This window comes from Propithecus coquereli, unplaced genomic scaffold, assembly GCF_000956105.1.
Source record: "Propithecus coquereli isolate 6110/MARCELLA unplaced genomic scaffold, Pcoq_1.0 Scaffold53, whole genome shotgun sequence".
NCBI classification, from domain to species: Eukaryota; Metazoa; Chordata; class Mammalia; order Primates; family Indriidae; genus Propithecus; species Propithecus coquereli.
In genome coordinates, this window is record NW_012151174.1 from 449833 (window position 1) to 461086 (window position 11254).

An 11254-nucleotide genomic window follows, 5' to 3' on the forward strand; every position below is an offset into this window, starting at 1 on the left:
ATCACTTTGGGAAGTATGGACATTTTAACAGTTTTGATTCTACCGATCCACGAGTATCATATATTTCTCCGTTTGTGTCACCTGTGATTTCTTTCTGCAGTGTTTTATAGTTCTCCTTGTAGAGATCTTTCACATCTTTGGTTAAGTGTATTCCTAAAGGGCTTTTTAAAAAATGTATTGTGAATGGTAACTGACTCTTTGATTTTATTCTCAGCTCGAATGTTATTGGTATATAAAAATTCCACTGATTTTTATACATTTATTTTGTAACCTGTGACTGCGCTCAATATATTTACGAATTCCAGGAGTCTCTTGCTGGGGTCTTTAGGTTTTTCTAGATAAAAAATCATATCATCAGTAAAAAGTGTTAGTTTGACCTTGTCTTTCCTGATTTGGATACCCTTTACTTCTTTCTGTTGCCTGATTCCTCTGGCTAGGACTTCCAGTACTATGAGGAATAGAAGCGGCTACAGAGGGTCACAGTTTTCGGGGAAAAGTTTTCAACTTTTCCTCATTCTGTATGATGTTTGCTATGGGGTTGTCATATATGGCTTTTTATAATTTTGAGATATGTTCCTTCTGTGCCTAGTTAGTTGAGGGTTTTTATCACGAAAGAGTGCTGGTTTCTGTGGAATGCTCTTTCTGCATCTATTGAGATGATCATATGGTCTTTGTTTTAGCTTCTGTTCATGTGGTGAATCTCATTTACTGATTTACACATGTTGAATCATCCTTGCATCCCTGGGATGAAGCTCACTTGGTCGTGGTGGATTATTTTTTGGATGTGCTGTCGAATTTGGTTTGCTATTATTTTATTGAAGAGTTTTTCATCCATATTCGTAAGAGATATTGGCTTGTAATTTTCTTTTTTTGAGTGTCCTTTCCTCGATTTCATATCAAGGTGATACTGGCTTCACAGAATGAGTTGGCAAGAATTCCCTTCTTTTTGATGTCATGGAATAATTTCTGTAGTATGGGTACCAGTTCTTCATAGTTCTGGTAGAATTCAGCTGTGAATCCATCTAGCATGGGCCATTTTTTGTGTTGCTGCTTATTATTGGTCTGTTCAGGAGTTCTATTTATTCCTGGTTGAGTCTGGTGTTTCCAGGAATTTGTCTATTTCTTCAACATTTTTTCATTTATTTGCATAGAATTTTTTATTGTTCATTGATGGTATTTTATTTTTATGTGGTATGAGTTGTAATATCTAATTTTTCAGTTATTATTGAGCTTATTTAGATGCTTACTCTTCCATTCCTTGTCAATCTAGCAAAAGGTCTATCAATTTTGTTTAACTTTCCAAAGAACCAATGTTTTGTTTTGTTCATCCTTTGTATTATTTTCTTGGTTTCCATTTCTTTTAGTTTTGCTCCAAATTTACTTATTTCTTTTCTTCTGTTGGCTTTGAGTTTAGTTTGCCCTTCCTTTTCTATTTCCTTGTGATGTGTCATTAGGCTGTTAATTTGTAATCTTTTTGTCTTTTTTTTATTTCAGGGTATTATGAAGGTAAAAACATTATGGTTACATTTTGTTTCTGGGACTCACCCTAGTGAGGGTAAGAGGTATGTCCTTCCCCTCTACAATGCTCCCTGTGTCCTTTAGTTGTGATTGTCTTTTTGATGTAGGCATTTAAGGCTATGAATTTTCCCCGTAGGACTGCTTTTGCTGAATCCCATAGATTTTGATAGCTTTTGTTCTCTTTGTCATTCAGTTGATGGAATCTTTCTCTTTTCTTTTATTTCAGAATATTATGGGGGTACAGATGTTTAGGTTATGTATGTTGCCTTTGCTCCCCTTCCCCCACCAAGTCAGATCTTGAAGTGTAGTTCATGGAATCTTTTGATTTCCATGTTAATTTCATTATTGACAATAATCATTCAGCAGCAGGTTGCTTAATTTCAATGACTTTGTGTAGGTTTGAGTGTTTTTCTTGGAATTGAGTTCTGGTCTTATTCCACTGTGGTCTGAGAAGATACGTGGTATGATATTGATTTTCTTTGGATTTGTGACATATTTTGTGGCTCAACATATTGTTAATCTTAGAGAACGTTCCATGTGCTGATGGGAAAAATGTATATTCAGTAGTTTTGTGGTAGATTGTTTGGTAAACATTGGGTGTGTTAGGTCCATTTGTTCCACAGTCCCATACATGTCTAGCGTTTCTTCATTTATTTTCTGCTTCAATGATCTGTTAAGTTCTGTCAGTGGGGTATTGAAATCCCTGGCAATTATGATGTTGCCGTTTACCTCTTTGCTTAGATCTAGTAGAATTTGTTTATGAATCTGGGAGTTTCTGTGTTAGGTGTACATATATTTAGGATTGTTATGCCTTCTTGTTGAATTACTCCCTTTAGCATTATATAATGATTATCTTTGTTTTTCTGTACCATTGTTGATTTAAAATCAATTTTATCCTATATGACAATGGCTACATCTGCTCTCGTTTTGTTTCCATTTGCATGGAATATTTTTTTCCATCCCTTCACCTTGACTATGTGAGTCCTTGCAGGTTAGCTTTGTTTCCTGGACTCAGAAGAAACTTGCATTGCATTTTTCATCTATTCAGCCAGCCTATGTCTCTTGAGTGGGGCATTAAGATCACTGATGCTGAGTGATAGAATTGATATGTGGGATGTCGTTCTGTTCATCATGTTGGGTACTACCTTATTGCTTTGTTTTCCTTTTTGTGCTATTGTTTTACATGAACTGGGAGTTTTAGCTTTTAGGAGATTTTACATTGGCAGGTTCCTATTGTGCTAATCCACGTATAATGCAGTTATGAGTATTTCCTGCTTGGCAGATCTGGCCATGACAGATTTCCTTGATGTTCGATGTCTGGAAGACTCTTTATTTTTTATTCATATATAAAACTTATTTTTGCAGGATACATATATAAAACTTATTTTTGCTGAGAATTGTTGCATTTAAGAATACTGAAGATGGGGTCCCAATCCCTTCTGGTTTGTAAGGTCTCTGCTGAGAAGCCTGGTGATCGCCTGATGGGTTCCTTCGTAAGTGAATTGGTGTTTTTGTCTCATGAATTTCCGGAATTCGTCCTGCATGTTGACTTTGTCCAGTCTGATGATTATATGTCTTGGTGATTACGTCATTGCAATGAACCTCCCAGGTATTCCTTGAGCCTCTTGTATCTGGATGTATAAATCTCTAGAAAGATCAGGGAAGTTTTTTTAAATTTTCCTCTCAAATAGGTTTTCTAGTTCTTGTGCTTTTTCTTCTCTGCCCTCAGGGATGCCTATGATTCTTATATTTGTTCATTTTACATAATTTCTTATTTCTTATAGGCTTTGGTTTATTCCTCTCTATTTTTTTGTTCTTTATTTTGATGGGTTAATTTGAAAGATTTGTCTTCAATCTCTGAAATTCTTTCTTCCGCCTGGTATAGTCTGTTATTTTTTTTTTTTTCGAGACAGAGTCTCACTGTGTTGCCCAGGCTAGAGTGCCATGGCATTAGCCTAGCTCACAGCAACCTCAAACTCCTGGGATCAAGCGATCCTCCTATCTCAGCCTCTCGAGTAGCCTACTATAGGCATGTGCCACCATTCCCAGCTAATTTTTTCTATATATTTTAGTTGTCTGATTAATTTCTTTCTATTTTTACTAGAGATGGGGTCTCGCTCTTGCTCAGGCTGGTTTCAAACTCCTGAGCTAAAACAATCCGCCCGCCTCGGCCTCCCAGAGAGCTAGGATTACAGGCGTGAGCCACTGCGCCCGGCCTGCCTCGTATAGTCTATTCTTAAAGGTTTCCACTGTGTTTTGTATTTGTTTAAACTAATTTTTCATTTTCAGAAATTCCAATTATCTTTTTCTTAATATGTCTAGATCTTCAGTAAATTTTTCAATCATTTCCTGAATTGTTTTTCTGGTTTCTTTAAGTTGTTTTTCCATTTTCTCTTGGATTTCATTCAATTTCCTTACAATCCTTATTTGGAATTTTTTACCTGTCATTTTAATATTTTCATTCTGGTTGGGATCCATTGAGACAGACCTGGTGTGCCCCTTTGGGGGTGTCATTTATCTCTGATTTTTCATTCCTGTGGAATTCTTATACTGGTTCCTCATCTGGAGTAGCTGTTGCTTTTTCTCTTCTGAATTTCTTTTGTTCAGATGGAGAGTTTTCTGCACTCACTCTTAAGAGTGTATCTGTAACATATGTTTGGTAAGAACATTTGGCCTTGGTTTTGGGTGCTGTGTTGGGGTCTAGGTTCTGGACAGATGCCTTGGTTATAGGTATCCCTAGTGTGGTGGTTTTCTCAGTTGCCAGCGGTTTGTAAGGTGTAGCAGTGGTGAGCTATGGGTGTAGGCAGATTCCCTGTCTCTTGTTGATGAGGAAGATGGAGGTCTTTGAATTGCATTCTCTTTCCCCTGCCCGGTGGTCTTCTTAACAGTGTGAATTGCATTAGGATGCCCAGTTTAATCTCTGAGACAGTAGGGGGTTAGTATTCACTTTTAAACCTAAACTAAATTTCAATTTTAATTGGTCACTTCAAGTGCTCAACTAATGGCCGCATGCAGCAAGTGGCTACCATATTGGACAATGTAGCTCTGATCCACTTTGTGACCTTGGGTAAGACTCTGAACCTGTCTGTGCTTCACTCTCTCCATCTGTAAAATGGGGATGACAACAAGAAGTACCTCAAAGCGTGACTACTGAGTTCCTGAGGGTAAAGCATTTCATGACTTCCCACCAGGGCTGGATCAGGACCTAAGCTTAGTGGCAGATCACGTAGCACAGCAAGATCAAAGTCCTAGGTTCAAGAGAGTCCATGCTGGTACCTCTCCAAGGTCAGGAAAGTACACCCTCCACCCCTTAAAAACATAATCTCTCTGTACCTCCCACCCGGGTCGAAGTAACTGCCAGGGTCAGGGTCCTGGGTCCAACAGGGGTTTGCTTAACATTGCAAAAATGTTGCTACCTGATGGTGGAAAGTCATGGCCGGGCAGAGACAAGTAAACATGGACACATTTATTCCCATATTTGGAAAATGTGGACTGACCCTGCCAGAGGCTGGATGGGTAGAGGCTCACAGTGGCAATGGAGACAGATGGGAGAATGGGGACATCGATCAAAGTGGACCCAGTCGCTGCACTCCTGGATTCAGAGTCTAATGTGGAAAACAGAGATATGAAGTTACAAGGAGGTAGGAAGACAGTGTCAGAGAAATTTCCTTCACTCTGAAGCTAGCCAGAGGCATGGAGTGAACTGCCCAGCACTAGTCAGAGCTATCAGAGACCGAGAGGATCTGACCACTCGACACGCAGGTCTCAATCTCTCCAGCTCTTTCCACCTGACCCTTCCTCCAAGTCTCACCAGTTCTGCATCTCTTGCCCCTTCTTCTCTTTCTCCCATTACTTCCACCTGTATCCACAGAAGTGGGGGTGAAGGAGGGGACACTGTGGATAGATACTGAATATCTGTAGGACTTACAAAGACAGGGGCTAGGATACGCACCAACACTCAAGCACAAACACAGCACACACAGTCTCTTGCAGTCTAAGTTAGAATACAATTCGCCAGGTTACAAAGGCAACATTAGGGCAAATTTAATTTAATTGAACAATTCCCTCCTTTCGGTCAGCTGCTCAGTTTTGAACATACACTACCACCACCTCCACCACACAAATGCAAGCGCACCTTCAAATATGAAATTATATAAATACACAGAACCCCCTCACATGCAAGAATACACACAAAGCACACCCAGACTTGTACAGAGAAACACACCCCAGCAGAGTCACATAAATACAAACACCATTTCATATATAAAAATCATTATATAAGCACAGACACAGATAAAAGCAGGCAGTCAAATACACGCAAGCATAAACAAACAGGCAACTAAGTAGACAAGTGCATGCTCACCCACACCCACAAACATAAACACACATGAATACACTGACACCCCCACACACTGACATGCTCCTGTGGACTTTAGTATCTTCACCACAGTATCCCTGCCAGCATCTAGGGGGAGAGTAAAGGGACAGGGAACAGGTCACAGTGCCACCCAAGCAGGAAGTGTAGATTCCCCCGCACCTTCCCTCTAAGTTAACACACCTGGATAAGGATGAGAGGGGAGGTGGGGACTGGATGAAGTTTCATAACTGGGTGTGGAGGCAGGCTTAGGATAAAAGGCCCAGCTGGAGGCTGCAGTGGGGTAGAAGACAGCCTGGGACCATGGAGCTCAGTGTCCTCCTCTTCTTTGCAGTCCTCATGGGCCTCTTGCTACTCCTGGTCAAGGGCCGCCCAAGCACCCGTGGCTACCTCCCGCCAGGTCCCCATCCTCTGCCCTTCTTGGGGAATCTTCTGCAGATGGACAGAGGAGGGCTACTCAAGTCCTTCCTGAGGGTAAGGTGCAGATGGCTGAGGTCTGAGGGTGGGCTGCTTCCTGCATTGATATTTGGGGATCCCCCTGCGGATAGAGTGAGGCAGGCTTCGAGGCTCAGGGGTGGGTTGGGGAAGGTTGGTTAGTAAGGCCCATTAGCTGAAGTATGGATGGTGGTGTTAAGAGAAAAAACTTTAAAGAAATTAAATTTAGCAGGGATTATTTCAGCAAGGAAAACATTCACAATAGTGCAGTACCCTGAACCAGTAAAGGTTAAGAGAGCATCACCCAGCAATGTGGGAAAGCAGACTTATAGAGAGAAAAAGAAAGTGACATACAGAAATAGCCTGGTTGGTTACAGCTGAGAATGTGCCTCGTTTGGACATGTCTCAGCAGTTTCAGCCTTTGATTGGCTGAAAGCTCAGCCGCTCTGGGTGGCTGAAACTTGACTACTTGTTGCAAGAATATACTCTCAAGTTGGTTGGCAGCTTGTTAGGTTTAGTTTACTATGTAGAGAGGTAGCTTTAGGCCAAATTTAATTTAATTGAACAATTCACCCTCCTGGTCAGCCTAACAATTTTGAGAGATTGACCAAAACCCTGGGCACAGACACAGACTTGTCACCATGATAATGGACTTGCTTTGTCTCAGTATGGAATTCACAATTTGTAATGTCAATTAGTTGGACGAGTCTGCATGCTTTCTTCTCTTTTTGTCATTCTAACTGTAAGGAGACCTTTTCATGTACAAAGGAGGGCAGCATACAAGCATTTGAGACTGTGGAGGGGATATAACACTTGAGAGAGGCTAATGTGGTGACCGTCAGGGGGATAGGACCAGGAAACTGAACTATACCCCTTAACAAGGGTCTCCAAGAACCAACTCAAACAAAATCAAACAATTCAAACTTCAGGCAATAAAGATAACTATATTGGAGTCATAGCCTTTTTTCAGAGCAGAACAGAGATTAAGGACCAGAGCTTGCAATTCAATGGTGTGATGTAAAGAGGTATCCGTTTTTACAGTTAGCCTGGAACAGTCAGAGTAACCTGCAGACTCACTAGAAGATGTGTAAAACTTAGAAAACCTTGGGATAGCCTGGATTGCCATTCACTGTTCAGGATGCCTGTCAACCAAATGTTAGCTGCCCCCATAAACACATCATGTGTTCCTTTCTCCTGATAAATGTCATTAAAGTATTTGGAGACAGAGGCTAGAGAAACAGCAATATCAGCCACCTTTGCAATTAAGCTCTCTGTAGTGGTAAAATCAGGGGAAAGGTAAGTGCAATGTTTGGTTATTCCCTGCTCTGTATACAAGCCCCAACATGGTCAAACAGAAGATCTAAAACTGCTTAATTTTCCATGAATTGTTTTTGTTCAACATAAATATTCTCATCCACTTTTTGAAGTGTGGCTTTTACCTGTTTGAAACGCTGGTAGGTCTAATTGGCTATAAAATCTGAGATCTTCCCCAGTGTACAGATTAGTCTTAAAGTCCACACAGCGGGCACCCCAATACCACCTAAGGCCTCGAGGAACACCACGGGAAACTTTGCTCCGTGGAAACTAACTTATCTTCTATTTTGAGGTTGGTACTAATTTCAGTTATTGACCACTTTGGCGTCTGATAATGGGAGGTATTGTGGGAACTTTCAGGAAAAGCTATTTGGAAGGCTGGATTGAGGCAGGCCATTTAGCAAGATCTGAACCAGTGAGGAGACAGAGCAGAGTAAGGAAATCCTCAGCTGACCCAATAGAGACCCTCAGAGACTGGACAAGAGGACAATTCAGTGGCATTTGAGCAGAGGTTAGTTAAATTTGTCCTGCCATAAGTCTCCCTAGCTCTTGAACAAGGTCTAGTGGGAAGCTTAACTTTTTTGCAATCTTTTCATAGCATGCTGTAAGGGTGCATAACCACATTTAGTGCAAAGGGACCTTACTCAGATTAATCCAGAATCATTATGCAAGCAATTATTCACACCCTCATAGGTAGTCCCCAGGTCTCATGCATGTCACAACTGGAAGCACAGTATACCTTTGGCAGGTAACACTCACATAAGTTTTCTATATTTCACAGTAATTAGGTTATGAATTGAAAAGGTCAGGGTACTGTTACCAATGAGTGTAGGAAAGGAACTATTAGTGATGTCTAGAATATCAAGGATAGCTTTCCACCCTTCCTTTGGGGTTTAAGGTTGACTCTCACTGGGAACGCAAGGAGGCAATGGCATCAGTGTTTCCTCTTTTGGCAACCATTAGCCCACAAAACCAACAATTGCTCGATTTTCTTGCTGGAGCATAACAAGTATTTGCTAAAGCACCCACAGATTATGGTCTCATGGGTTTTTCTGTAATGAAAAGGAAGGGATTAGGACAGCAGAAAATAGGGAAGAAAGGAAAAAAAGATAAAGCTTTCCTAATGGCAGAAAAGTCTTGATCTGCATTTTTGAGCACACTGTCCACATCTAGGCTGCTCTCTGCTTCTGGGGAAAAACGTTCCTGGTCAGCTGAACCTGAAGGTCCCCAACAGTTGTACAGTTCCGGAAGTCTGGCAGGGTTCCTTTGAATTGGAGATGTGGAGCCAAGACTTGAGGTCCATAACTACTTAATAAGGGTCAATCTATGTTTTTCCTGTGGGAGTGGTCTGATTGCCATCACAGTAATACCTTTGACCAAAGCAATCCAGTCAATTCAGTTATCTTTGCTTAATGACTTTGTGTTTGTATTACCTTATTTAACCATCTTACAACTTGCCCAGTGAAACAAATACTCTTTTAAGTGGTGATTTCTCCAGGAACGCCCCGTGAAGGAAATACATTTCTAATAACCTTTTAGTTACTGTTATATTATTGGCCTTGCTCTGTAGGAAAGCTTCTATACCACCAGAAAACATGTATTGCATGTGGCAATTGAGTGAACTCCATCTGCAACTGTTCAAATGATACCTCGGGTGCCAGAAATGTATCATCTGAGGTCTTCATCGTCTTCCCAGAATTATGGGCTTCACAAACCAAACATTGCTATAAACCATTTTAGCAACCTTAGAACAGTCACAATATATTTTTCATAGTTTGGATCATTTTATCTCTTTCATGATGAGTCATGGAGTGCAGAGCTTTTAATAATGGAAGCTATAATAACTCAGGAAGTACCAGGAAACCATCCAGTCCCCATGACTGCATGCTTAACATTGGATTGCCATCCTCTTAAATACCAATTTTTTTCTCCAATTCACATGCATAGCACTATTTATTAAATAGCTAATCATAAGTAATTTGACTTCAATCAATCTTTCCCAGTTAATTGAAGTTGTATATCTTAACTATTTCAGTACTGGATGACTTAGCATGAAAATCTGCCAAATCGTTTTTTTGGTATTTAATTAACTTTTTTTCAGCTTGATATTGGGTTAACAGTCTTTTGAACCTTCAGTTCTTGGATTTCTTACCCATCCAATGGTAGGATCTCAAAGTTATATTATAGAAACCTGTATTTGTCAGAGTCCTTTCCATGAAATTCCTTGAAGATGAAATATGTTAGGCTTATAGTTGCTGAGAAAAGTATCAGAGTAAACAATTAGCTCTCTGTAAATGACAAAGCTTAAAATGGCCATAGTACCACTCACATTGTACAGGGTGAGTAGCGTATGCAGTGTCGACATGCTGGACAAAAGGGTGATTCTCATCCCAGGTGGGACAGAGTGGGTTCACGTGAGGTATTATCATGCTACCCAGATTGGCTCACAATTTAAAACTTATGAGTTGTTTCTTTCTGGAACTTTCCATTTGATATTTTCAGACCATTGTTTTCCACTGGTAATTGAACCCGTGCAAAACGAAATGGCTGATAACAAAGAGTATAATTCTTTAGTTGAGATGCCAGGGAGAAGTGGCCAGACTCAAGGCTATGTGGGTGGGGGTGACATTAGAAGCATTTGATCACCTGCAGTGTTTAGGGCACCAACCAATCAGACCAGACCTAGGCTGGGCCAAGGGTTAAACCTTTAGTTGCTGGGTCCTGGCAAGGTGAAAAGGCAGCCTGGGGAGGAGGGTCTTGGGGAAGGCAGCTAATTACCAGTCTGGTGTGTGAGTGTTTAATAGTTTGAACACTGAGGTGTGTGCTGACTCATATAACCCAGGGTGTGGGTATGCTTCACAGCTCCGAGAGAAATACGGGGATGTCTTCACGGTATACCTGGGACAGAGGCCCGCGGTCATGCTGTGTGGGATAGAGGCCATAAAGGAGGCCCTGGTGGACCAGGCTGAGGACTTCTCTGGCCGGGGCAAAATCGCCACTGTGGAGCCAGTCCTCCAGGGATATGGTGAGAGCTCCAAGGTACTGGGAGGGCCGTGTGAAGGATGCATGAAGGAAGGGGCAAAATGGGTGAAGAAGGACCCTGCGCCTCTCTCCAATGTCCTCTGCAATGCACAATTCCCCACACCCCAGGCGTGGTCTTTGCCAACGGGGACCGCTGGAAGGCCCTCCGGCGATTCTCTGTGGCTACCATGAGGGACTTCGGGATGGGAAAGCGGAGCGTGGAGGAGCGGATTCAGGAGGAGGCTCAGTGTCTGGTGGAGGAGCTGCGGAAATCCAAGGGTGAGTCCTGGGGGTGGCAGGAAGGAGGGTGAAAGGGGGAGAGGTGCGGGCGACCAGCAATAGAAAGGCAGAAAGGTATCTGTGGGCAGAGCCAGAGTCCGAGCCCGAGAGACCATCAGACAGAGGGCTGGATACAGAGAGACACGCAGGGGACTACAGGGGAACAGAGATGGGTAGGAGAGAAAGAGAGAGAGCACAGGAAAGAGGGAGATGCGAGGTGTGTAGTGTCCAAGAACAATCGAAACATATATACTTAGCGAGTAGGGCGTTATTTAGTGGGATCAGGAAAAGCACTTCATGGATTAATTGTAT

The 11254-nt window shown here is 41.8% G+C and overlaps 1 protein-coding gene across 1 annotated transcript in view; it reads left to right on the forward strand.

Annotated features, from left to right (window-relative positions):
* The first annotated feature begins 6167 nt into the window (after window positions 1-6167).
* The window catches only part of LOC105820477 (cytochrome P450 2B6-like), a 20844-nt gene continuing 15757 nt past the window's right edge, over window positions 6168-11254 (forward strand). Inside the window, exons 1-3 of the mRNA XM_012656961.1 lie at window positions 6168-6367; window positions 10505-10667; window positions 10793-10942. Of these exons, the coding sequence (XP_012512415.1) occupies window positions 6197-6367; window positions 10505-10667; window positions 10793-10942 (484 nt within the window). The 5' untranslated portion in view covers window positions 6168-6196. The remainder of the gene's footprint in view (window positions 6368-10504; window positions 10668-10792; window positions 10943-11254) is intronic.